At 63.6% G+C, this 22,981-nt stretch overlaps 1 protein-coding gene across 1 annotated transcript in view; it reads left to right on the top strand.

Annotated features, from left to right (window-relative positions):
- CELSR1 (cadherin EGF LAG seven-pass G-type receptor 1) overlaps positions 1 to 22,981 on the top strand; it is a 138,304-nt gene that overhangs the window by 112,740 nt on the left and 2,583 nt on the right. Inside the window, exons 18-34 of the mRNA XM_042993550.1 lie at positions 109 to 318; positions 1,535 to 1,718; positions 3,259 to 3,402; positions 7,394 to 7,598; positions 8,615 to 8,782; positions 10,416 to 10,542; positions 12,837 to 13,037; positions 17,362 to 17,536; positions 18,052 to 18,164; positions 18,490 to 18,569; positions 19,181 to 19,307; positions 19,934 to 20,059; positions 20,486 to 20,580; positions 20,864 to 20,967; positions 21,223 to 21,372; positions 21,838 to 22,071; positions 22,620 to 22,881. Of these exons, the coding sequence (XP_042849484.1) occupies positions 109 to 318; positions 1,535 to 1,718; positions 3,259 to 3,402; positions 7,394 to 7,598; positions 8,615 to 8,782; positions 10,416 to 10,542; positions 12,837 to 13,037; positions 17,362 to 17,536; positions 18,052 to 18,164; positions 18,490 to 18,569; positions 19,181 to 19,307; positions 19,934 to 20,059; positions 20,486 to 20,580; positions 20,864 to 20,967; positions 21,223 to 21,372; positions 21,838 to 22,071; positions 22,620 to 22,881 (2,705 nt within the window). The remainder of the gene's footprint in view (positions 1 to 108; positions 319 to 1,534; positions 1,719 to 3,258; positions 3,403 to 7,393; positions 7,599 to 8,614; positions 8,783 to 10,415; positions 10,543 to 12,836; positions 13,038 to 17,361; positions 17,537 to 18,051; positions 18,165 to 18,489; positions 18,570 to 19,180; positions 19,308 to 19,933; positions 20,060 to 20,485; positions 20,581 to 20,863; positions 20,968 to 21,222; positions 21,373 to 21,837; positions 22,072 to 22,619; positions 22,882 to 22,981) is intronic.

Genomic DNA, 22,981 nt, shown 5'->3' with positions numbered 1-22,981 from the left:
CTGACGAGGAAGCTTTTACCGGAAGGGAACAGATTCCTGAGTGACAGGAAGGAGCAAAGCAGCCATGGCAGCTGTGCGGACGTCTCGGGCGCCCCCCCTTCTTTCCAGAATGAGAAGCTGAGTCGTAACGAGACGCAGATGGACGGCGAGCGGTCCCTGTGGCTGGCCAGAGCGCTCCAGAACGCCACACAGCACACAGGCGCGCTCTTCGGCAACGACGTGCGGACGGCCTACCAGCTGCTGGGCCGCGTGCTGCTGCACGAGAGCGGCCAGCAGGGCTTCGAGCTGGCGGCCACGCGGGACGCCCACTTCCACGAGGTGAGGCCGTGGAGCAGGGCGCCCTCGGGGAGACCCCGCAGGCCGAGGACGCGCCTGGGCCCGGGCGTCCTGCGGGGTGGGCGGGCGGCCGGGGTCTGCCCTCAGCCGTTCAGGGTCGCCGCACCCAGCATCCCCAGGGCAAAACTTCACTTTCCGAGCTGGAGCCGGCACGGGGGCCCGTGAGACCGATGGCAGGTGTTACGGGCATTTTGGCGAGGGCACGGGCGGGTCACGGTCTTGGTGGTGGGGACAGTCACGGCCGCCGACCACTGACCACTCAGCACCCGCGTTCCGTGTGGTTTAGTGACTCGGCCCCTCACGCCCACATCCCGTGACTTAGCACGGTTACTGACGCATTTTACAAGTAAGGAAACTGAGGCAGAGAGCGCCAAGGGCACGTAGCCTGTAAAGGGGCTCCAGAGTCTGTGCTCCCACCTCGAGGGCCTGCTTTCAAAGGACACGATGTCTCCTACGAAGAACGTCCTGTTTTCTGTTCGAGTAACTGGCCCCTAAGTAACGTTTGCTTAGAGTGGTGGGTGAGGAGACGCTCATTCGTCCCGACGTTTGTAAAGTGCCGGGCGGTGAGCAGTGTCACCCGTGCTTCCTCCGGACTCCTCTCTGGACCTCCCCATCCTGCAGAGCCCCCGGGGATCCTCTCATCCTCACGGAGCCCCCAGGGAACCTCTTCATCCGTAGCAAGGCAGGGCCCCCTTGATTGCATTTCAATCCGAGCCCCAGTTTGAGCCAGTGGAATTTGTTCTTATTTCTGATTGTTTGCAAAAAGAAGTTCCCCTCCTGGTTTTCATCCCGGAGCCCCTATGGACAGCCCGGGTCACCTAAACCCTGAGACATCGGGGTGGGGGGGTCAGGAGTGTCACCACAGGGTAACCCGCTCTGTGTCCTTGGGCCGCATCACTACATGGTCAGCAGAGGGGGCGGCAGGGTGGGGGGTGGAGTTCTGATGCAACCGAGGGCCCTCCACGTGCCTTGTCCCCTTGGCGTCGTGGGAGGGACGTGGGGACGCCCTCAGCAGGCTTCTCCGTGACACGTGGCTCCTGCCTCTGACACGGAAAACAGGGAGGATGTCTCCCCATCCCTGAGCCTGGGCCGGCCTGGTCTGGGCGAGCTGGAGCCCTTCCCGAGCCGGCGTGCTCCCGGCCGCGCCCGTTCGGCCCCGCTCACCGCCTGAGCGCCCTCTGTGTGTCTGTCTGAGCAGGACGTGGTCCGCACGGGCAGTGCCCTCCTGGCCCCGGACACCCAGGCCGCGTGGGAGCAGATCCAGCGGGGCGAGGCGGGCGCCGTGCAGCTGCTGAAGCGCTTCGAGGCCTACTTCGGGAACGTGGCGCAAAACGTACGCAGGACCTACCTGAGGCCCTTCGTCGTCGTCACCGCCAACATGAGTAAGGGCGCCGGCCGCCCGGGTGCGCGCTGTGCTCCAGGCGTGGCCCCTGCTGGGCCGTCTTTAGGGAAGGGTCACCAGCCGTGGTTCCTCGTCCGCAGAGAGACAGGACCCCCCTCGTCCCGGTGTGTGAACCGGGGAGACGCACACGTCACTCTCGCGCCCAGAGAATCGGGGGCAGCTGAGGTGAAACGCTGCAGGCTGGACCGTGGGGGTCCTTCCAGAACTTGGCTCTGAGGCTGTCTAGGGAAGCGGGTGTGGGGTCTGCCTGCAGGCCCAGCCCTCCGGGCTCAGGCCGGGGGGCGCAGACCCAGGGAAGGACAAGGGGGGGCAGGCTGGCCAGGCACCTGGCGATGGGGGAGCATCTGTCTGCCCTTCCCGAGTCGGGGGCTGACGGTCAACAGAGCAAATACCTCACGAACTGAGTCACCCCAGCGCCCAGGACGGGCCATTCTGAGGTCCAAGGGTTTAAATGCTTCCTTCATGGGGAGCAAGGCCCCCTCCACACCCACCCAGACAGAGCTGGCAAGCCCCTGGGCGGGGGCCACCTCCCTACAGGCGGGGGGCCCTCGTCTCTTCTTGCAAACGTTTATTAGCACCGAGGTGGGGGGCACCGGGGCAGCCCTGGGGATTGCTTTACGTATATCCGTCACCGGAAGGGCCTGACTGAGCCTTAACCCAGAGGTGGCGTCCCTGCCGTGAACCCTGGGGCTGACCGGGGAGGGGCCCTCGCACCCTCACCAGATGTTCGTGCGGTCTGACCCTTCCCGAGCCCCCGACTCGGCCCGCCCTGTGCTGGGGTGGAGGCGGGCTCGGGACCCCGGCACCACTGGGGGCGCGGAAGAAGGGAGAATGTGCTGGGCGTTCCTGTGTCTGCCCTGGAGGAGGGGCAGGAGTGGACTCGGGGCGGGAGCCCAGCCCTTGCTTGTGTGGGTGGCTGGCGATCCCCCCTTCATACCGGGGGGTGTTGAACCAGACAGACGGCTCAGTGGGCTGACTTTGGGGGTCGCCCCGGGGCACCCGGGGTAGCTGTGGCCTGTTGGTCACCAGGCCCCTCACTGCAGAGGAGACCAGCACCAACAGAGAGGCGCCCCAACAGCCTCAGTCTTGACAGCGTCCGAGAGCAAACAGGAGTCCGTGGCCCTGGGGTCCTGTCTCTGCCAGACGGGGAGACAGTTCCGGTTTCTCTTGCCTCCGCGGCAATCTGTCCGCGTAACCTGCAAGGCACGGTAGCTGCAGGGGTGACACATCATGGGGGGGGGGGCAGGAGGTGACTCTGCTCGGGTCCCCCCACTTCTGCACCACGCTGCACCCGAGACCCCAGCCAGACGGTCCCCAGCGCCCCGTGATTTCTGACTTCACGTGCGGCCCTCGCGCTCTGTAACTCTTGGCGGGTTTAAAGAACGCGGAAAACTACAAGTAGATTGTCTGAAAGCTCATCGGTCGGGGCCGCGGCTCCGCGGTTTGGAAAGGGTGACGCTCGAGGGAGCTGTCGGTGGCGGGAGTGGGGGATGGATGACAAGGGTGGCCTGTCCCCACAGTTCTTGCCGTGGACATCTTCGACACGTTCAACTTCACGGGAGCCAGGGTGCCGCGGTTCGAGGACGTTCGTGACGAGTTCCCGAAGGAGTTAGAGTCCTCTGTGTTCTTCTCGGCCGACTTCTTCAGACCCCCCGACAGGAAAGGTAGAGCCCCACAGACACCGCGGCTGCCCTTGGGGGGCCCCCTTGCGGGAGTGGGGGGGCTCCTCCCAAGGTCCTGCGACAGCGAGCAAGACGGTTCTCGGTAGCAAAGCGTGTCGTGTGGGTTTGCAGCACAGGCCTACCCTGAGTCGGGGAGCCGGGCACGGGGCGATGGCTGGGGTCAGACCCCAGCGGCCGCGGTGGGTCATTTCTTTTTTTTTTTTTATTCTTTTTAACGTTTATTTAGTTTTGAGAGAGAGCACAAGCAGGGGAGGGGCAGAGAGTGAGGGAGACAGAGAATCGGAAGCGGGCTCCAGGCTCCGAGCTGTCGGCACAGAGCCCGACGCGGGGCTCGAACCCACGAACTGTGAGATCATGACCTGAGCCGAGGTCGGATGCTCAACCGACTGAGCCACCCAGGCGCCCCCGTGGTGGGTCATTTCTTACAGATACTTGGCTCATTCATGACGGGATACACGAGAGAGTGCTTAGGTTGTGTGTGAGCTGGTCTACCCCGACGTACAGGGAAAAGCTGTTGGTAAAATCTTAGAATACACCCGCCCCCCAAAAAGCAAGCCAATTCTTCAGTCCTGGCTTAGGGTTATTTACCAAAAGGCTTAAACATTTGGAATTTTCTTAAAGTATTTTTCACCGATGCACTCCAGATACGTCTCAAAATATGGGGGACTTGTAACATTCTGTAACGGAGAATTTAAAATCTGGAATGTTTTTGGTAAATTAGTTTTGTCAGTTCTGGGGTATTATTATTCGAGTGCCAAATTTTTTTTTATTATTGAATTTTTTTAAACATGTATTTTTGAGAGACAGAGCATGAGCGAGGGAGGGGCAGAGAGCGAGGGAGACAGAGAATCGGAAGCGGGCTCCAGGATCCGAGCTGTCGGCACAGAGCCTGATGCGGGGCTCAAACCCATAAACTGTGAGATCATGCCCTGAGCCGAAGTCGGATGCTTAACCGCGTGAGTCACCCAGGTCCTCTGATGTAGGGGCCACCTTGACACTGACCCCACCTTTCAAATAATTGGGGACCCATTTGGGTTTCCAGCTCTCAGCAGTTTGTCCACAGCTGCCCTCGGAAGGGACGTGTACGTGTACCTACGAATATGGTGTCTTACCTTGCCCTAAAAAAGCAGGCTCTTTCCCTGACATTGTCGGTGTTTCTGCTTCTGGACTGACCCCTGGGTCATCCTCTCTCTGGGAGCCTGTGGCATCAGGAGTGGACACGCGGGAGCCTAATTGGCTTTAGAAGGTCCCGTGAGAGAAGCTTCTGGCGCCTGCTGCCCTCCTGGCCTCGGGACAGCCGCCGGCCGATGCTCAGGTCCCCTCGGCCCCGCACGCGGTGTCTTATTCAGCTCGTCGGTTAGCTACACCACCAGCCCGTAGTAAACTCCGCCAATTCTTTTGCTGATGACAAGACTCAGCCCCTGGCTCCTGTGACCTCCCTCGCCCTCCAGTTTCTGCAAACACCTGGCTCACCACGTGGCAGAGAAAAGTATCCTAAGCTCCCGTAGCCAAAAATGAGGGCGGGTCTCCCGGGGGGAGAGCTTGCAGGAGGTGGAGGGGGTGCAGCCCAGCCCCCCAGCCCCTTGGTGTCCCACTGTCTGCTTCTGTCCCTCCTGGAAGACCGTCTTCCTCACCTACAGGACGATGACTTAGATGGAGCCCTAGGGTTTGGCTCCGAGGTCTGGCCTCTGCCCACCTTGCACCCGCCGCCTCGGCCTTGCCAGCCTGACTCAGACACTGACCTTCCCACCTTGGCCCCAATCTTTCTTTGCCTTGACTGCCCCCTAGGTGGGCTTTTGTCCCAGCTCTGGACTCCGGGCCCCTCTTGTCCCCGTGCCATGACCCACCCGTGGCCCAGATGCCTTGCCCAAGGGGAGCCTCTGGGACCCACCTGCTAGCCGGCTGGTTAGTTAGAGATGCAGAGAGCCAGTCAAGTCGTAGGAGAATCTGAGGCTTTGGAGCCAGCCAATCACGGAGGCCCGGAGCAGACACTGGGAAGGGGCGGGACGCTCCCAGGAGGCCACCGTGACCCGGGACGCTGTCCAGTGCACCCGGCGGCCTCTAGTGTGATGCAATGCTCCCCAGAGGCAGCAGCCCTGCCAGAGGAGGAGGACAGAGCCCTGGCGAGCCTCTGCTGGCAGCCGGACCGTTCCAGAAGCAACTAGAAGAGAGGCGGCAGGCAGGACCAGGGGGAACTGAGTCAGCATGTTTATTTGGTGCCCACTCCGTGGGGTCGTCCAGGAGTGAAGTCCTCGTGAATGTTCTTGCTGTGTGAAGATAGTCACATCCGTCCAGGTCAAGTCTGAGCCCTGGGGGGGGCATCCGGCTCTCGGGTGGACGCCCCGGGCAGGGTCACCCAGCCTGGGGAAGCGCCTGGCCCTCTCGCTCAGAGAACCCCGCAGCCGGCACTGCCCTCCCCCTCAGCCAGAGGAGGAGCTGGGGGCGGCTCAGGTGGGTGACCAGTGTGCCACAGCAGGCAGAGTGGGTGGTAAGGCCCTGCAGCTGGCCCGGTGAGGAGGCCCGGCCTCGGCCTCCTGCATGGACCTTCCGGAAAGCCACTCAGTGCACACCTCGGAAAACAGTGACCTTCGAGACCCTGGGAGCCTCCTGCCCTGCCCGCCCCCAAAGCCAATGTCACTGAGCAGCCTGAATGGGACTAAACACTGCTGCGAAGCAGTCAGTGACCCTGGGCGGGGTCAGGAGCTTGAAGGTGCCCTCTCAGAGGGCCAGACATCGGTCGGTCAGATGGCAGTCTGCCGGGATGAGTTAGCTGTTCTGGGCTGGGGCCTTTCCATGTGCAGTGTCCCCCTCCAGAGGTGGCAGGGATGAGACCCGCCCCCGCCACACCTCGCGGCCCCTCCATAGGCTTGTCTCCTGGGGCTCTGCCCCTCCCAGAACCCCTGCCCTCAGGGCTCGGCCCTCCTGTCTCCCTGGAGCCCGTGCTCAAGACCGCTCAGCGCTGGGCGGTCTGGATGTCTGCAGGGGTGACGTCTGCACCAGATGCTGCCAAGGGCATTTTGTCAGTCGTTGAGAACATGGGCGAGTGTGGCCAGGTTCACAGAGCATCGGAGGGGAGCGTCCCTCTGCCGGTGGGACGGGCAGGGCCGATAGCCCCTCCTGTGATCCCGTGTGGACACTGGGACTGGGGAAGGTTTGGACCAGGGTCTCTGGCACCCGTGGTTCCATGCCGCAGGCGGTGGCAAGAAATTGTAAGCGTCTACGCCCCCATAATACGTGTGTTGACTTATTGGCGTGGTCTGTACCTGACGTCTTGCATCCCTGGAGCACGTATGACCTAAAACACGCCCGTGAGTCACATGGGATAAAAGTGTGGGACGCAGACCCACACGAACGGCACCCTGTCCCTCCCGCGTGCTTGTGGGGCAGCCCTGGCAGAGACCCTTGCCCCCCGGGGGAAGGGATCAGCCGTCAGCACGCGATATTTTGAAATATACACAAAACGTACTGTCCTAAGCACCTTTGGGTGCAGAGTTCAAGCTGCGTTCTGTCCATCCGCACTCATGCAGCTGCCGTCACCCTGGAACCTTCACCTTGTGTCTCCCCACGAGACACTCAGGCCCCGGCCCCCCGGAGCCCTCCTTGTACTGGCTGTGCATTTCCCAGTGCCCACGGAAGGGGAATCGTGCAGTCCTTGGCTTCTCCCTCCGAGCATCGTGTGGTCCGGGCTCGTCCACGTGGTGGCTGCTGGTGGTACTTTATTCCCCCGTGAGGCCGAAGCCTGTCCCGCCGTGGGTACAGAGCACGTCTGGGACCGAGAGTGTTCCCTGCCTTGGCGCTTCAGGGCACGTGCCCGGAAGTGGGGTGGCGGGGTCACGTGGGGCTCCGTGATAAACCTTTTGAGGAGCCACCTGCTGTCTTCCCCTGAAATCTCTGATTTGCTTGCTCGCGTAGGACGCGGTTTGGGGGGGACACAGGCGTCCGGCCCCCATCCTCACCATCTGCTTCGTTGCAGAGGGCCCCACGGTGAGGCCGGCCGGCCGGAAGGCCGCCCCGCAGACGGCGCCCCCGGGGCCCGGAACCGAGAGGGAGGCCCCGTTCAGGAGGCGCAAGAGGCACCCCGATGAGCCGGGCCGGTTCGCCGTCGCCCTGGTCATCATCTACCGGACCCTGGGGCAGCTCCTGCCCGAGCACTATGACCCTGACCGCCGCAGCCTCCGGTAAGGCTTTCCTAAGTTGCCACCCGAACGTCTGAGGACGTCACCCCGTGACCCTGGTGCAAGGTCGCAGACCGCTACCTGCGGTCTCCCGGGGACAAGGTTCTGGGTCTCCGGGCGGGGCCTTCCCTGGTGTTTCTGCCGGGAGCACCCCCTCCCCAGCACACACCCCGCTCGTGCCTCGATGGACACCGTTGCTGCTCTGCACTCCGCGGCGTAATTCCTGCCCGGGGGACTCTCCCCCCCACACCCGTGTGCCCCGGGCCGCCGGTGGCCCCCCTTCTGCCTGGAGAAACGAATGCCGCCCACGGGGGCTTCGTGGCCCCCCTCAGAGCTGGGCCGCCACCGAGGCTTTGCTTTCCAACCGTCGTGTCATTCTCCACACGTGTCCCTGGCTCCCCGGTGTTCATACTCCTCCTCCTTCGTGGCCGGGTGAGATTCTGCCGTGAGGTGTAATTATTCCGAGCTCCGGTTGTTTCCAGGGCTTCCGCAAGGGCAGCGACACCCTCGCACACGCCCCTTCTTTCTCTTCATTTTGATTTATTTAAAAAAGTTATTTTTAATGTTTATTTACTTTTGAGACAGAGAGAGAGACAGAGCGTGAGCAGGGGAGGGGCAGAGAGAGGGGGAGACACAGAATCGGAAGCGGGCTCCGGGCTCCGAGCCGTCCGCAGAGCCCGACGCGGGGCCCGAACCCACGAACCGCGAGATCGTGACCTGAGCCGAAGTCGGTCGCTCAACTGAGCCACCCAGGCGCCCCATCTTTCTCTTCATTTTTAAATGTCCGAAGTCCGCCTCTGACCCAGACGTGCCGCCCACGTCCCCCGCGCCTGCCCTGGCCGTCGCGGGGCTGCTGCCTGGCCCGGGCCCTTCTCCGGAGCAGCGGCTGAGGCTCCAGCTCTGCCCTCCTGGGAAGACGTCCGCCCCGGGTGTCCCTGGGGCGTGTCCTGGGGCACAGGGCTTAGACGAGTGTCTTCTGAGTGTCTTCCCCTGGTTCCCGCTTCTCCCCACGCCCCCAGGTTGCCTAACCGGCCGGTCATTAACACACCGGTGGTGAGCGCCGTGGTTTACAGCGAGGGGGCCCCGCTCCCCAGCCCCCTGGAGAGGCCCGTCCTGGTGGAGCACACCCTGCTGGAGACCGAGGAGCGCACCAAGCCCGTCTGCGTGTTCTGGAACCACTCCATCACGTAAGGGTGACGCGAGGAGTCGGCAGCCACCCCCACCCCCAGAGTTCTGCGTTTATTGGGGGGGGGTCATTGCTGCAGCCCCCAACACTGTTGGCAGAGTGTCTTACGGGGCAGGGGGCGCATCCTGGGGGTGTCAGAGTCCCCAACACAGTCCCACATAGGCACGTGCACATCTGTGTGTGCACGGATATATGCGGCTAGGAACACAGACAGGCACCCGTGTGCACACGTGCGCACAGATGCTCATAGACGTCCCCCGGGAAAGTCCACACAGAGACAGCGCCGTCCACCTGTTGGACTCCGCGATCCGGCAGCTAACGGGTGCCTGATCGTCCCCAGACGAGGCAGGGGCTCGTTCTAGACGCGCATATGAGGCAGGAGTCCGAGACCGGGCCCAGGGCCCCTTCCACCGACAGCAGAAAGTCCCAGATGTGTGTGTGTGGGTTGGGGGCGGGGGGACATCCTTTTAACAGCCAGCGGCCCCCGACCTCACCTGCCCGCCCGTGAGATCAACCCAGCTACCGCTGGGGCTGCTTTTACCCCCTCGGAGGCCATACCCGCCTCCCCTCCTCCCCCCCGCCTCCATGAAACGAGGATGGAATTTTGTGCATCCGGGGGTTTGTTTCTGCACCTCGCGGACATTCCCTAACGTCGTGGTTCACGTGGATGGAGAAGGTGTCCGCCAGGCAGGGCTCCAGCCGCGCTGTGCTGGGAGCTGGTCCCCAGGGAGAGCCCTGCAAGGGGCTCCCCCTGGGCCACGGGCTCGGCTGCACAGAGACCTTGCGTCTCCTTGATTTCCCAAATTCTGGTTAATGAGCAGCCAGCATCGTGTCTGGAGTATAATAGACGCTTGGCTCACAAAAGAGAGAAAGAAGGGCCCGCTTTCACCGCGAGGGAAGCGTGAAGGTCTGTTTGGCATGTGTTAGGCACGGCAGTCTCTCATGGTCGCCCGATTGAATCCCAGCAATTAGCTGCAGCTCTAATTACACTCTGGCTGCTTTCTGTGGTACCTATCATCCCCGGATCTTAGCGCTCTTGACAAACTTGTATTAGCCTTCACATCCCATTTCACAGGGGAGTACGCTAAGGATCAGAGAACTTACTTGACTTTCCCAGAGTCAGGGAGGGCAGGGCGCTCTCTGAGCCCGAGACACCCTTGTAGCAGCCCGCAGTCATCTGGGGTTTCCCATCAGTAAAACGGGGGTAATAATCGGCCCCTGCTTCCGGGCACTGCCATAAGACGTTGTGCAATCTGCAGATGAGAGGGCAAAATGAGCGTGAGACACTATTTCATAAACCACCCAGACTCAAAAGAAGTCTGAAGTACAAAGCGGCCATTGTAACCACTGTTATTTCTGACAAAAGGGGCGTCCGGTGACCTCAGACATCCCCATTTAAGTTTTACTGCGAGATGATGCATAAACCACGAACTTCAGAGGGTGGAGGCACTCCCCCGCCACGAGAGGGAAGGGAGAGTGTCCACGCGGTCCCAGGGGCTGCTGTCCTCCTAGAGGGTGACCGTGGCTTCTGTCTCGGGCGACGTGACGATGCCGCGCGGGCTCCCACGGGGGCGGCTGGGCCTCGGAGACCCCCTGGAGGAAGCAGCCGTCTCACGCCTGCCTTTCCTCTGCAGCATCGGGGGGACCGGAGGGTGGTCGGCCAAGGGCTGCGAGCTTCTGTCCCGGAACCGGACCCACGTCGTCTGCCAGTGCAGCCACACCGCCAGCTTTGCAGTGCTCATGGATGTCTCCAGACGAGAGGTGGGCGTGGCCCCCACGGGCAGCCCTGCCCACCTGGCGAGTGTGTCCAGGGATGAATCCCTTTGCACAGTTAGCCTCCCCCCAGACCTGCCCCCTCAACGAGTCCTATCTTCCCTCCCGGGCATCTCCAACAAACCCAGTCCACGGTTAAAACCTGTGTTTCGGGGGGCTGGCCAGAGTCTGCCAGGATTTCCAGAACAAAACTCCTTGGAAAGAGTTTTCAAAGAGCCCGGCTGTAAATTAAAACCCACGGTGGGAGACCCTGAGCCTCAGACTGAAGAAGGCCCTAGAATATACCCTTACTTCAAAGCAGGATTCTCCGTGTTTTTCTACCCCACTTTATTTTATTTTACTTTATTCATTTTTAATGTTTATTTTTGAGAGAGAGAAGGTGGGGAGGGAGAGAGCGCACATGTGAGCAGGGGAGAGGGGCAGAGAGAGGGGGCACAGAATCCGAAGCAGGCTCAAGGCTCCGAGCCGTCAGCACAGAGCCCGGCGAGGGTCTCGAACCCGCAAACCGCGAGATCGTGACCTGAGCCGAAGTCAGACACTTAACCGACTGAGCCACCCAGGTGCCCCTATAAAGTTTTTTTTAATGGATATTTATTTTTGAGAGACAGAGACAGAGCACGAGCAGGGGAGGGGCAGAGAGAGAGGGAGACACAGAATCGGAAGCAGGCTCCAGGCTCCGGGCTCTGAGCCGTCAGCACAGAGCCCAACGAGGGGCTCGAGCCCGACGAGGGGCTCGAACCCGCGAACCGTGAGATCGTGGCCTGAACTGAAGTCGGACGCTCAACCGCCTGAGCCATCCAGGCGCCCCTGTTTCTACCCCGCTTTAAATTTTAAGGGAGGAAAGAGCCGGCTGGCCGGAACAAAGCGAGGGTCTCCCGTTAGCACGACACACGCGTGCTGGCCCCGGAGACTCAAAGGAGGGGGCTCGGTCAGGAGCCACGGAGGTCAGCTAATGTTTAACCTCCTCGCATTTTCCACGGCCTAGGAATGCAAGCCGGCCTCTGCCAGCCTGAGGGTGGATGGGGTGAATAGAGCAGCAGGCCCCCCAGCAGGCATGGCAACGAGGTCAGCCTGGGCCCAGACGTGTGTGGACGTTGGTGTCTCGGAGCCAGAAGGGAGGCGTCACCTGTCACCTTTGTTTCAGACCTGGGATGTGTCCTGGGAGGCCAGGCCGTTGTCCCTCCCGAGGGCCCTCTGGTGTGCAGGGGACCAAGTTTGTGTCCCACTGTTGGGAGGGTAACAGCCGTGTGAGTTGCTGCTGATGGCGGCCAGGGTGACAAGAGGGGAGGGTGTGCCCCCAAGCCTTGCCCTGACCGTGGAGCTGCTCTGAGCAGGTGGCACTTAGGAGCAGGGAGCCCTGGGTTCTGACCTGGAGGGGGTCAGTTATTAGTGGCCCTTGTCCACCTAGGGGCGGGATGGGGGGGACCTCCCCGAGCCAGGAAGCTGGGCACTGCCGGGAGCAGACTAACAGGTGGGGAAAGCCGAAGTTCAGGGGCATGAAGTCAAACGGGAATAGGACTCCCCGCTCCCTGCCCCGGTGCCTCAGGGCCAGAGCCCTCTCGACAGCCGGACGCAGCCTCCGGGCCTCCCCAGTGCCGCACCTGCACGGGCTGCAGAAGGAGAGAGCCCTGAGCCCTTGGCGCCCCGGTCCCAACCCTGTCCCGGCTCCCAGCCTTACCCTGGGTGGCCCGGCTCGTAATTCTGTTCGAGTCGTGAGTTCAGAGCGCTTTCCGGAAGTTACTGGAGAGCCGGAGCTGGTCGTTTCCCAAGTGCCAAGACTCCGCCCGGGCACCGGGCCCTGGACAAACGGCCCGTTTTGCAGAAGCACAGGAGACAGTTGCAGTCCGTGCCGCTGGGGCACATCTGCCTGCTGCGTAAAGTGAGGGTCTGTCTGGAAGAAGTCCCTCTCGGCTCAGAATTTGGGGCAGGCGGGCTCCGCACCTCCTGGAGAGTAGGATTTACGTGCGAGGCTTTCTGTTTCATCTGCGCTTGTGTTTCTCGTGATGGCAAAACACACACAACACCGGTGCACTGCCTTAGCCACGTTTAAGTGGACCGTCCGTTCCCCGAGCTGTGCCCCCACCACCCCGTCCCCTTTTGCCCCCCACCCCCCAACGATTCGTTTGGCTTTTGTCCTCAGTTCCTCGCCAGCCTGGGAACCACGTCACGGTCGCGTTGGTTCCCGTCCGTGATAGTCGCTGCGCTAATGAGCCTTTACTGTACAAAACCTCCCATCAGAGCGGGGCCCTTACGTTCTCCTGCCTCGCCCCACCTGCCCGCAGCACGGGGAGGTCCTGCCCCTGAAGATCGTCACCTACGCTGCCGTGTCCTTGTCCCTGACCGCCCTGCTGGTGGCCTTCGTCCTCCTCACGCTGGTGCGGACTCTGCGCTCCAACCTGCACGGCATTCACAGGAACCTCATCGGGGCCTTGTTCTTCTCCCAGCTGGTCTTCGTGATCGGGATCACCCAGACCGGAAACCCGGTGAGGCCCCTCTGCTCCCTCTCCTTGCGGGTCCCACCCTTCTCCAAGGCCGGGGCCCGTAACTCGCAGAGGAGCGAGGGGAAGTGGCCGCGGCGCGGACGCTGAGTGGGTTGGCCTGGAGGGAGGAGGGAGAGTGGGAGGTGAGCTGAGGCCAGCGGGGGCCCAGGGCCGGTGGGCCTTCTGTAGGATGCGAGAGAGCTTAGCCCCCGACATGTCGGGGTGGAGGGAGGGACGGGCTGCCGGCCTCGGCAAGGTCCCCGGGGGCTGGGGTGGGGATCAGCCGACGTGACAGGTAGTAGGGAGAAGCACAGGGAATCTTGGAGGTTTGTGGCTTAGGCAGCACCCGGCTGGGGGCAAAGCAGTTTCCCGTTTCTACAAAGGGGACTTGTAGAACACCAGGGTCACAGCACAGCATGCCCACGGCGGGCACGGGTGGAGGTGTAGGCTGTGTGCCCAGGCTCTACACACACGCTTGGGCTTACTGGATCCCCCCGGGGCCCCGGGAGTTGGGGGCATCCCTTCTCACAGGTGAGCAGCCAGGACCCGAGAGCTTGAGGGACTGTCGGAGGCACACGGCACGCCCTGTGCGTGTTCCCTTGTGTGTCCGTCACAAAGTGGGGACCCTGATAGCCCTGGGGAGACGCGAGGCCAGCTGAGCACCACACGTGCGGATGCAGTGAGGGCGGGAAGCGCACAGGTTATTCTCGCCTGACCCCGATCTCTGCCAGGGCGAGCCGTGAGCCCTCACTCTCTCTCACTGGGCCCTTCCGAGGGCACCGCCACCAATTGCTGGTGACATGGGGCCCGCTTCTTCATTCCCCTTGCAGCAGGGACTTAGCGATTGTCACTCTGTCACACCCACCAGAGACCCAGTTCCCACAGGCCCTCCCGTCCCTGCCCGTGGAGCCCACCTTCCCGACGCGGACGCAAATCGCGGCTTATGAGTTTCACGTGCCCAAATGGTGCCATGGTGGCCGGTGGGGGGCTTGGCCCCGTTAGGGAAGGGCTGACCATGCGGTGGGAGGGGTCCAGGATGAGTGGGGACGGGTTGGGTGTCGACCGGAGCCCTAGGGGCCACGCCAGGCATTGTGCTGTGGAGAGCCATGACCGGGGCTGCATGGCAGGAAGGTGACCGGAGGGCAGAGTCACAGCCAGGGTGGGGTTGTTTGTCCTGCGTCTACGGGATGGAGGCCTAGCACCAGGACAGCAGGCACGGGGTGGACGGCGGGCGTCGGGGCCAAGTGCACAGAGAGACCGGAGGGAAGGTGCCTTAGGTCTCCAGAAGGGGGACAAGGAGGGGAGGACGCCACCAAGTGAGAGGGACACTCGGTGGCTGGCCACGCCGCTGGGGGCTGGGGAGAGTGTGGAGAGGTGCGTGGGGAGGCGTCCCCGCCAGTGACAAAGAAATGTATGCGAATGGGCCAGTCCTAGCGGAGGAAGAAGGCGTATATAAAAAGACATAGAATGTTCTAGCCCAGTGGTCAGGGCCCCTTGCATGCCTGGGCTCCTCCTCCTCCTTGTTGAGACCCCCTCAGGCGGCCCGACCTCCTCAGGAGGAAGGGGGGAGGTCGAGGCAGGGTGTCACAGGCAGACAGCCTTGAAGGCCTCAGGGACTTCGCGGCGGTGACTCACGTAGCAGCGGGCCCGGCAGAGGACAGACGCGCAAGCATTTGCCAGCCTGCCCTCCAGGGTGCCCCTTGGACTGGCGGGAGGGCCCCAGGGTGGTGCCGGGCAGGGGTTTCTGGGCATCCGGCCGGGCAGGTGCGCCTCTGCCCGAGCGCAGGTCCTTATCGGCGCATCAGACAGGTGAAGGCTCTGGGTGGGAAGCCACATGACTCATTCCAAGCCCTTCAAGCGCGCCCTTGAGTGGTCTCAGCAGCGGGGAATGTGGAGTCGGCCGGGCCGCACCTTGCAGCTAAGTAGCACGTGTGAAACGCAGGGAGGCCGCCCGCTTATTTCGAGCACTGACTCATCCCCCTGCCAGGAATGAGCTTTCAGCCAGCGGCGCACTGGGGAGCCGGGAGGGCAGGAGTGCCGGCCGCACATAACGAAGGGGCCTGGCTCGGCGCCTGGGTTTTATGGGGTTTCTGCAAACTCGCAGGCCCATCTCTGGGCGAGGTGTTTCATCTCCCGGATCACTGGCAGGTTAAAATGATTTATTGTGCATTAGCATTTTGTCTGTGTTCTGTTTCTGCAGAAGGTAGTACGTTTAGTGCAGAAGTCTGTGCGTGTAGAGCCCCATTAAATTGTGAAATGTATTTCTAACAATTTTTTTTTCAAAAGGTGGTTTTTGTGGGTTTACTTTTCACATTATTTAAGGCAACACGCCAGCCCACCTCATTGTCCTTCCTTTTCTGAGCCAACTGTGCTCTGCGTATGGGGCAGGCTGGGGCTGTTTGGTGTGGGGTTCCCCTGCCCCGGGCTTGCCCTTGGCAGCCCCACGGCCCTGCCCATCGCTAAGGGCAGATTCTCCCCTCTCCTGACTCTTGAGTCAGGCAAAGGGCAGGATGTCCACTCATAACCTAAGATGCTGTGTTTCCTTCTTTGTCCTGTGTTTGACGAATGTAAATGCTAAAATCGTTTCCTCCCACGTCTCCGGGGTTCAGAAGAACCTGGTCTGTGGAGGTTGACGTGGCAACGGGCGTCACTTATGTGCCCAGCCCGTCCGTGCTCTGGTGAGCTCCCCACGGGGAACACCGAGCTGGCACCTGAGCTGAGCAGCCTTCAGTGTGGGTCAGGGTGGTGGCCCTGTGTCTCCTACGCCTGTGTCTGTTGGGTGGGGTGGGGGTGGGGTCTCCCTGGGACCCCTGGGAACCTGGGAGCTTGTGCTGATGGGGCAGCAGCCAGGAATGGACAGAATGGGGCGGACTGTGGCCTGGGGGAGGGGTGGTCGTAGCCCTGTAGCCTGGAGTCGGGCCAGGAGGGGCACTGCTGGGTGTGGGTGGGGCCAAGAGTGGGTGGGCCCAAGAGGGGCGGGGTTTGGGGGAAGGAGGGCCCCCGGGACCCGGATGTGGGTGTGCTGGGAGGGGCGGGGGTGTGGGTGGGGCCAGGAGTGGGGTGGTCATGGGGGGCGGGGGCTGGGTGTGGGTGGGGCCAAGAGCGGCAGTGGATGGGGCCTTGGTGTGGGTGGGGCCGCAGGGGGTGGGACCAAGGGGGTGGGTGGGGCCTGGATGTGGGTGAGGCAAGGAGTGGGATGCGGCCAAGGGGGGTGGGATCCTGGGTGCGGGTGGGGCCAAGAGGGGCAAGGGCTGGGTGGGTGGGGCCAAGAGGGCGGAGCCTGGGGCTTTCTCTTCTCGCCCCTTTCAGTTACCCTCTCCGTAGCGCCTGACCAGCTTCTTAGGACCTGGCGGGGCACCTGCCCACATCTTGCAGCCAGCCAGCCTCGGGACCCCTGGCCAGCTCAGCCCCTCCCTGTGAGGCTGCTCTGGACCAAGGCACAGGGCTGTTCGAGGTCTCTCCTAGAGCACCTCGCACTGCACTTTCACTGGTGGCCTCAGAGACTTGACTCCCTGTGACCAGTGTCCCCAGCCCCTCCCCGATACTGCTTTCTTCCCATTTGAAGGGACAAGGGGCTGGCTCACCAAGGCCTGGAGAGGCCCGGATGCTGACCCTCGGCTGCCCTGTGGATCGGCTGCCCTGTGGAAGTTGGTTTTCTCCTCCCACTGGTGGGGGTGGGGGGTAGCCCTGCCCAGCTGAGGACAGAAACAGCAAATACTCTCGTCTCTGTTCTTTTTGGGAGGCGGGAAGTATATGGCTCCGTGAACTCAGTGCAGGCAGGATGAACTTTTTATCTGACAGGTCACGAAGCGTGGGGCCTCCCCCTCCCTCTGACCACACCTGCTGGACCCTGGAGACCCACACAAGGGTCCAGGGCGGTGGGTGACGGCCAGCATCACAGCCTGAACCGCTGCCTCTGTGCTTATTGAACTTTAAAGCCAGTGTCACGAAAATGCAAGTTTCCAGCTTCAAATGGAAACCCTAGAGGCTCTGCGTACCGCTCGCCCCCTGGCTGGATCGCTCCAGGCACCCATCTGGGTTGAGGAGTGGTTCCCCCGAGTTCCCCAGCAGCCTCACTTCCTGTCCTCTGCTCCACGGTGGGAGCCTGAGGCGCTGTGACTGTTCATGCCCAGCCATTCCGGGTGAACCCAATAGAAAAACCAACTCACTCGGCTTCCCTTCTCAGACCTCCGTACCCTCACGTTTGCAAAGTGGTGCGATTTGGTCACTAGCCCCCCCCGCCCTGTGCCCCTTTGGCCCTCGGCCCCAGACGCGCAGGCGCGGGCTCCCACGGGGCTGGCACTGAGCCGCACTCCCTTCCGCACAGTTCCTGTGCACGGTGATCGCCATCGTCCTGCACTACGTCTACATGAGTACCTTCGCCTGGACCTTTGTGGAGAGCCTGCACGTGTACCACATGCTGACCGAGGTGCGCAACATCGACGCCGGGCCCATGAGGTTCTACTACGTCGTGGGCTGGGGCATCCCGGCCATCATCACAGGTGAGGACCCGAGCAGCGGCCCGGCCGGGGTGGCCTGGACAGGGCACCCGCCACCGTTTGGGGAATCCGCGTGGCGCTGCCGACACAGGTGCCCGTGTCAGGTGAGCCCGCGCCCCGGGGCCCAGGCAGACGAGCCCTCTGGCCTCCTCTGCCTTTGATACCCAGCTCGACTGGCCCCCAGCGGAGGAGCCTCTGCCCTTGGGTCTGCACACACGAGTGTGAGCCTTCGGCGCCCGCTGTGGGGGTGCGTCTCCCGTCAGGTGTGGGCTCCCTGGGAGCCGAGGCGGGTCCGTTCGGGCTTCCGTCTGTGGCCGCTGACACACAAAAACTCCACGTCCGCCCGCTGTGTGGATGGCTGGGTGTGGATGTGTGGTCTCTATGTAGCATGTACGTATGTGTGTGTGGTCTGTACGTGGAGTGTGCGTGCAGGGCTGGGAATGCCCGTCCCGTGACCACGCGCCCCCCGGGAGGGGCCTCTCCCGCCTGTGGCCCTCACCTCCTCCCCTGCCGTCCAGGACTCGCGGTGGGCCTGGACCCCCAGGGCTACGGAAACCCCGACTTCTGCTGGCTGTCCCTTCGAGACACCCTCATCTGGAGCTTTGCCGGGCCCATCGGAACGGTTATAATTGTGAGTCCGGGAGTTCCGCAGAGCCCACGATTCTCGGGACGTGGGAAGTGGGGTGCACGGGCTGGAGGCGGTTTTGGGGGCCAGCGGCTCCTCAGAGTGGCCTGTTGGGCAGGAAGGCCTGATCTCACGGCGACGAGCCCTTGCCCTTAGGCCTGTGGATTCCGGGTTTCCTTCCACGTCCAGGTCCACGGTGAGGCCGCCCATTCCAGCCTCTCCTCGAGGTGCAGGCACAGACCCTCCAAAGCGTTTGGTCTTTGGAGATCTGTTGAAGTGATACCCACGAGCTGGCCGCCTGACTTTGGTGTTTTTGGAACTTTTTTTTTAGGTTAACACAGTCATTTTTGTCCTGTCTGCAAAGGTGGCCTGCCAGAGAAAGCACCATTATTATGAAAGGAAAGGAGTCGTGTAAGTGGGCGCCAGCACTGACCCCCGGGGCAGGTCTGCACGCCCAGCAGAGCCCCCGGAAAGCTCCCGTCACCCAGCGGCCAGGCCCTCGGCCACTCCCCAGCTTGGCCACTGGGGTGGCCTCGTGGGTGGGTGGGCAGGGCAAAGTGGGGAGAGGCCAGGGGCGCTGGGGCGCATTGTGGAGGAGAGGGAGGGGGCCCGGGGAGAGGGGCGCGGGGATCCCGGAGATGTTGGGGTGGAGGACCCGCGGCGTTTGGTGGTCGAGACGCTGAGGGCTGAGGGAGGAGGGGCAAGCGATGAGGCTTGGGCTCTGTCCCCCTCACCGGGGTCATGTTAACAAATGGGGAGGGAAAGGGGAGGGACGATGACAGCAGGTGGGGGGAGGTGCCGAGGTGCAGGGCAGGACGCAGCAGAGTGGGGTCGGGCAGGGCGCGGTGGGGGGTGCTCTGGAACTTTCTGGGTCGGTGACGTTGCGCCCCGCGGGAGTGGAGAGGTGGCGGGTGCTTTAAAATGGTTTTGGGAAGGAAGGGAGGGAGGGGTGGACCGACGGGCGCACCCCTGTGGAGGGGAGGGCGGGGCCGAGAGAGTCACTCCCGCCCCTCCCCCCGCAGCTCCCTGCTGCGCACCGCCTTCCTCCTGCTGCTGCTCACCAGCGCCACCTGGCTGCTGGGGCTGCTGGCCGTGAACAGCGACGCGCTGACCTTCCACTACCTGTTCGCCGTCTTCAGCTGCTTGCAGGTGGGCGGCCGTCAGGGTGCGCGGGCGGCCTCCGCGTGGGCCAGCCTTGGTGAGGCCACGGGTCACTTGTGCTCCCTCCCGTCTGAAACGCCCGGAAGGCGTCCCCGGGGACATCCTTGACCCAGCGTCCAGGCCGTGTCCTCGCTCTCAGGACACACGGGGCCACAGCAGGGCGGTGTGCCAGGGGTTACGGTGAGGCCTCCCCGCACACGGTCCCGCCCCCCAAGGAACCTGTTGTCGCCAGCACAGCTCTGTCCAAGGGTTCCTCAGGGACCCCCCCAGGGCACCGTCCTTAGCCCAGCCAGTGCGGGGCTCATTCTCCCTCCGCAGGTTAGAGTAGCTCCCACCTGTGTCCTCAGGGAGCGTGTTGGCCATTTAAGTTCACACCGAGGGCTTCCCAGTAAGCTGACTGCGGATGTCACGTTGGGGACACGGGTGGCCTGGCATGGGGGGGCCTTCCTGGCCCTTGGCTGCCCTGCCCTGCTCCCCGGAGCAGGCAGAAGCCCTGGGGAGGGGCAGCGCCCTGTGCGTTCCCGGGCAGGTGGGTGGGCAGTATGGCGGCCACAGGACCCTGGCTGCTTGCCCGAGGGCCAGTCCCTGCCCTGACCGGCCGCCCCTCCCTCCAGGGTCTCTTCGTCCTCCTGTTCCACTGCGTGCTCAACAGGGAGGTCCGGAAGCACCTGAAGGGAGTCCTCGCGGGGAAGAAGCTGCACCCGGATGACTCGGCCACCACGAGGGCCACCCTACTGACAGTAGGCGGTCCCCAGGGACCCTGCGTGGGGCCGGGGGTCCTTGTGGGTGTCCAGACCAAGCCTTAGACACAGCTGCATGGTCTCGGAGTCCCTCTCAGAGGGGGCATCCCAGAACCCCCTTGGAGAGCGGCACCGAGCCTGACACCATCCCTGATGTCCTGGGGAGAGAGCACAGGGTCTCTAGATGGGGTCTGTCACAGTCACAGCCCCACTTTTCAAGGTCTCAGAGGACAGGGTGGGACCCCAACGAGAAGCCGTTGCTGTGGGAAGGAAGCCATTCCCTGACCACCGTGGGGGACTGGGGATGTGCTCTGTGCCCAGCAGGGGCACAGTCAGGGTGCTGGCACTGGGGCTTGCCATGGGGACAGAGCCATCCTCTGTACCCGGTGGCCTCTGCTCTGCCAGTGACCGTGTCCCCTCCCCCAGCGCTCCCTCAACTGCAACCACACCTACAGCGAGGAGCCCAACATGTTCCGCACGGCCCTGGGCGAATCCACAGCCTCGCTGGACAGCACCATCAGGTCAGGCTGGAGCCAGGCGTCCTCGCTCGTCTCGGGCGGGGGTGGGGGGGGCAACTCTCCGGGCAAATGCAGGCTGCCAGGCCAGCTGGAAAGGCCCCGGCCAGGGCGCTCTGCTGTTGTAGTTGATGAGTTTCTCCGTGTGTTCTCGGGGTCTCTCATGGCAGAGAACCTTCCAGAGCCCCACGGGGCCATCTTGGCACATGCCGAAGGTGCTCAGTGATGTTGGGTGGCCATGTCGTGCCCCTGAGTGATGGTGCTGAGCCCACCCTCTTATTCTCTCTAGGGACGAAGGGGGCCAGAAACTCAGCGTGTCCTCTGGGCCAGCGCGGGGTGGCCATGGGGAGCCAGATTCGTCCTTTGTCCCCAGGAGCACCGAGAAGCCCCACGGTAGGTGTCCCCTGGAAGCCGGTCCCCCATCAACCTGGGCATCTCCCTCCCGGGTGGCCATGGGTGACAGCTTCTGGCCGGCTCTTGTCTGGCCCACGGGCCTCACGGTCACTGGACGCGCAGCTTCGAAGGGAGTCTGCGGCCGCGTCGCATTCGGAGGGTCAGCGGGGAGACGATTTCTCCCCAGTGCCCGGGGCCCAGCTGGCCCCATTCTGCCCCTGGCCTGAGCCTCTGTCCCTCCCGTCCACCCTGCAGGCCACGATTCAGACTCGGATAGCGAGCTGTCCCTAGATGAGCAAAGCAGCTCTTACGCCTCCTCACGCTCATCGGACAGCGAGGACGACGGGGTGGAGGCCGAGGACAAGTGGGATTCGGCTCGGGGCCCTGTCCACAGCACCCCCAAAGGTGAGCCAGCGGGGCTTGGCGAGCTGGGGGGCGGGGCTTCCCAGGATGCAGCAGCCTGGGAGGGCAGTGGGGGTGGGGGGGCGGGGTGCTGGCCAGGGGAGGGCCCTGTCCTCAACATCTGCAGAGCAGAGGCAGGGAAGTCTGGGGGGGGGGGGGTTCTCTCTGGGGACCCCCGCTGCAAGGACCGCACAAGCTGGCCCCTACTGTGCTGCGGGTGCCGGTGCGAGGCTCCAGAGTGTTGGGGTGCCACGGGGGGATTGCAGCCTGGGCCCCCACTGTCAGGACCTTCGCTCCCTGAGCGCCTGGAGGGCACGCCCCTGTCAGGCCTGCAGCTCCGGGAGGACCGGACCACTTAGGATGCAGACTCCCCACGGAGGGACACCGGGGAACCTTCTAGGGGGTGTATGTAGCTCCAAGCCAAGCAGGGACCCTCCCCGCTTGGTGACGGTCCCTCCTGTGCCTCAGTGGACACTGCAGCCAACCACATCCCCGCCGGCTGGCCCAACGAGAGCCTGGCTGGGAGCGACAGTGAGGAGCCTGGTGACAAGCCGCGCCTGAAGGTGGAGACCAAGGTCAGCGTGGAACTGCACCTGGATGAGCAGGGCAATCACTGCAGCGAGTGCCCCCCAGACCAGGAGAGCGGGGGCCCGCCGAGGCCTGCGGGAGTGCCCCCCAACCCGCCCCCTGAGCAGAGAAAAGGTACCTCAGAAGTGGGGAGGGCCCCGTTGTCCCCAGGAAGCCTCTCCTAGCAAAGGGGGCGGGGCGGGGGGGGGGGATAGGGACGAGGACCGGACAGAAGGGGGACCATCTGGGAGGGGGCGGGGTCCTGGGGGGGGGGATGCAGGCGAGGACCGGGACAAGGGGGCTGGGGGGAGGGCGGTGTAGGTGGGGGGAGGCGGTGCAGGGAGGGCGGGGGCGGGGCCCGGGAGGGGCTGGGTGCAAGTGGGGAGGGGCAGAGGGCAGGTGGGGGTGGGGCTGAGTGTAGAGGGGCGGGGTGCAGGCGGGGCAGGGGCGGGGCAGGGGCGGGGCAGGCTGCAGGTGGAGCCCGGCAGGGTCCTGGGTCCTGGCCGGCGAGGGGGCTGCGCAGAGGCGGCCACTGGGCCCCCGCCGCCTGGCGCTGAGACCCGAGGAGAGAAGGGCAGGGGCTGAGGGGTGCGCGGGTGGGTCCGCAGGGACCAGTCCTCCGGGAATCCCCGCATCCGGCAGCGTCAGCCTGAACGTGACCTTCTCAGTTTCCGCACCAACAGGCATCTTGAAAAACAAAGTCACTTACCCGCCGCCGCTGACCGAGAAGAGCCTGAAGTCCCGGCTCCGGGAGAAGCTGGCCGAGTGCGAGCAGAGCCCCGCGCCATCGCGTTCGTCCTCCCTGGGCTCGAGCGACGGGGCCCGCGCCCCCGACGGCGCCATCACCGTCAAGAGCCCGCGCCGGGAGCCGGGGCGCGAGCACCTCAACGGGGTGGCCATGAACGTGCGCGCCGGGAGTGCCCAGGCCGCCGGTTCCGACTCCGAGTGAGTAGCCTGGGCCTCGGCTGCGGGGCTGCAGGGCTGCAGGAGCAGCCCCCAGCCAGCCTTCCCTCTGTCCCTTGTCGCGGGACAGGTGTCCAGTCCA

This window comes from Panthera tigris, chromosome B4, assembly GCF_018350195.1.
Source record: "Panthera tigris isolate Pti1 chromosome B4, P.tigris_Pti1_mat1.1, whole genome shotgun sequence".
Lineage (NCBI taxonomy): Eukaryota > Metazoa > Chordata > Mammalia > Carnivora > Felidae > Panthera > Panthera tigris.
The sequence above is the reverse complement of the archived record's forward strand: the minus strand, read 5'-3'. Positions and strand labels throughout refer to the sequence as shown.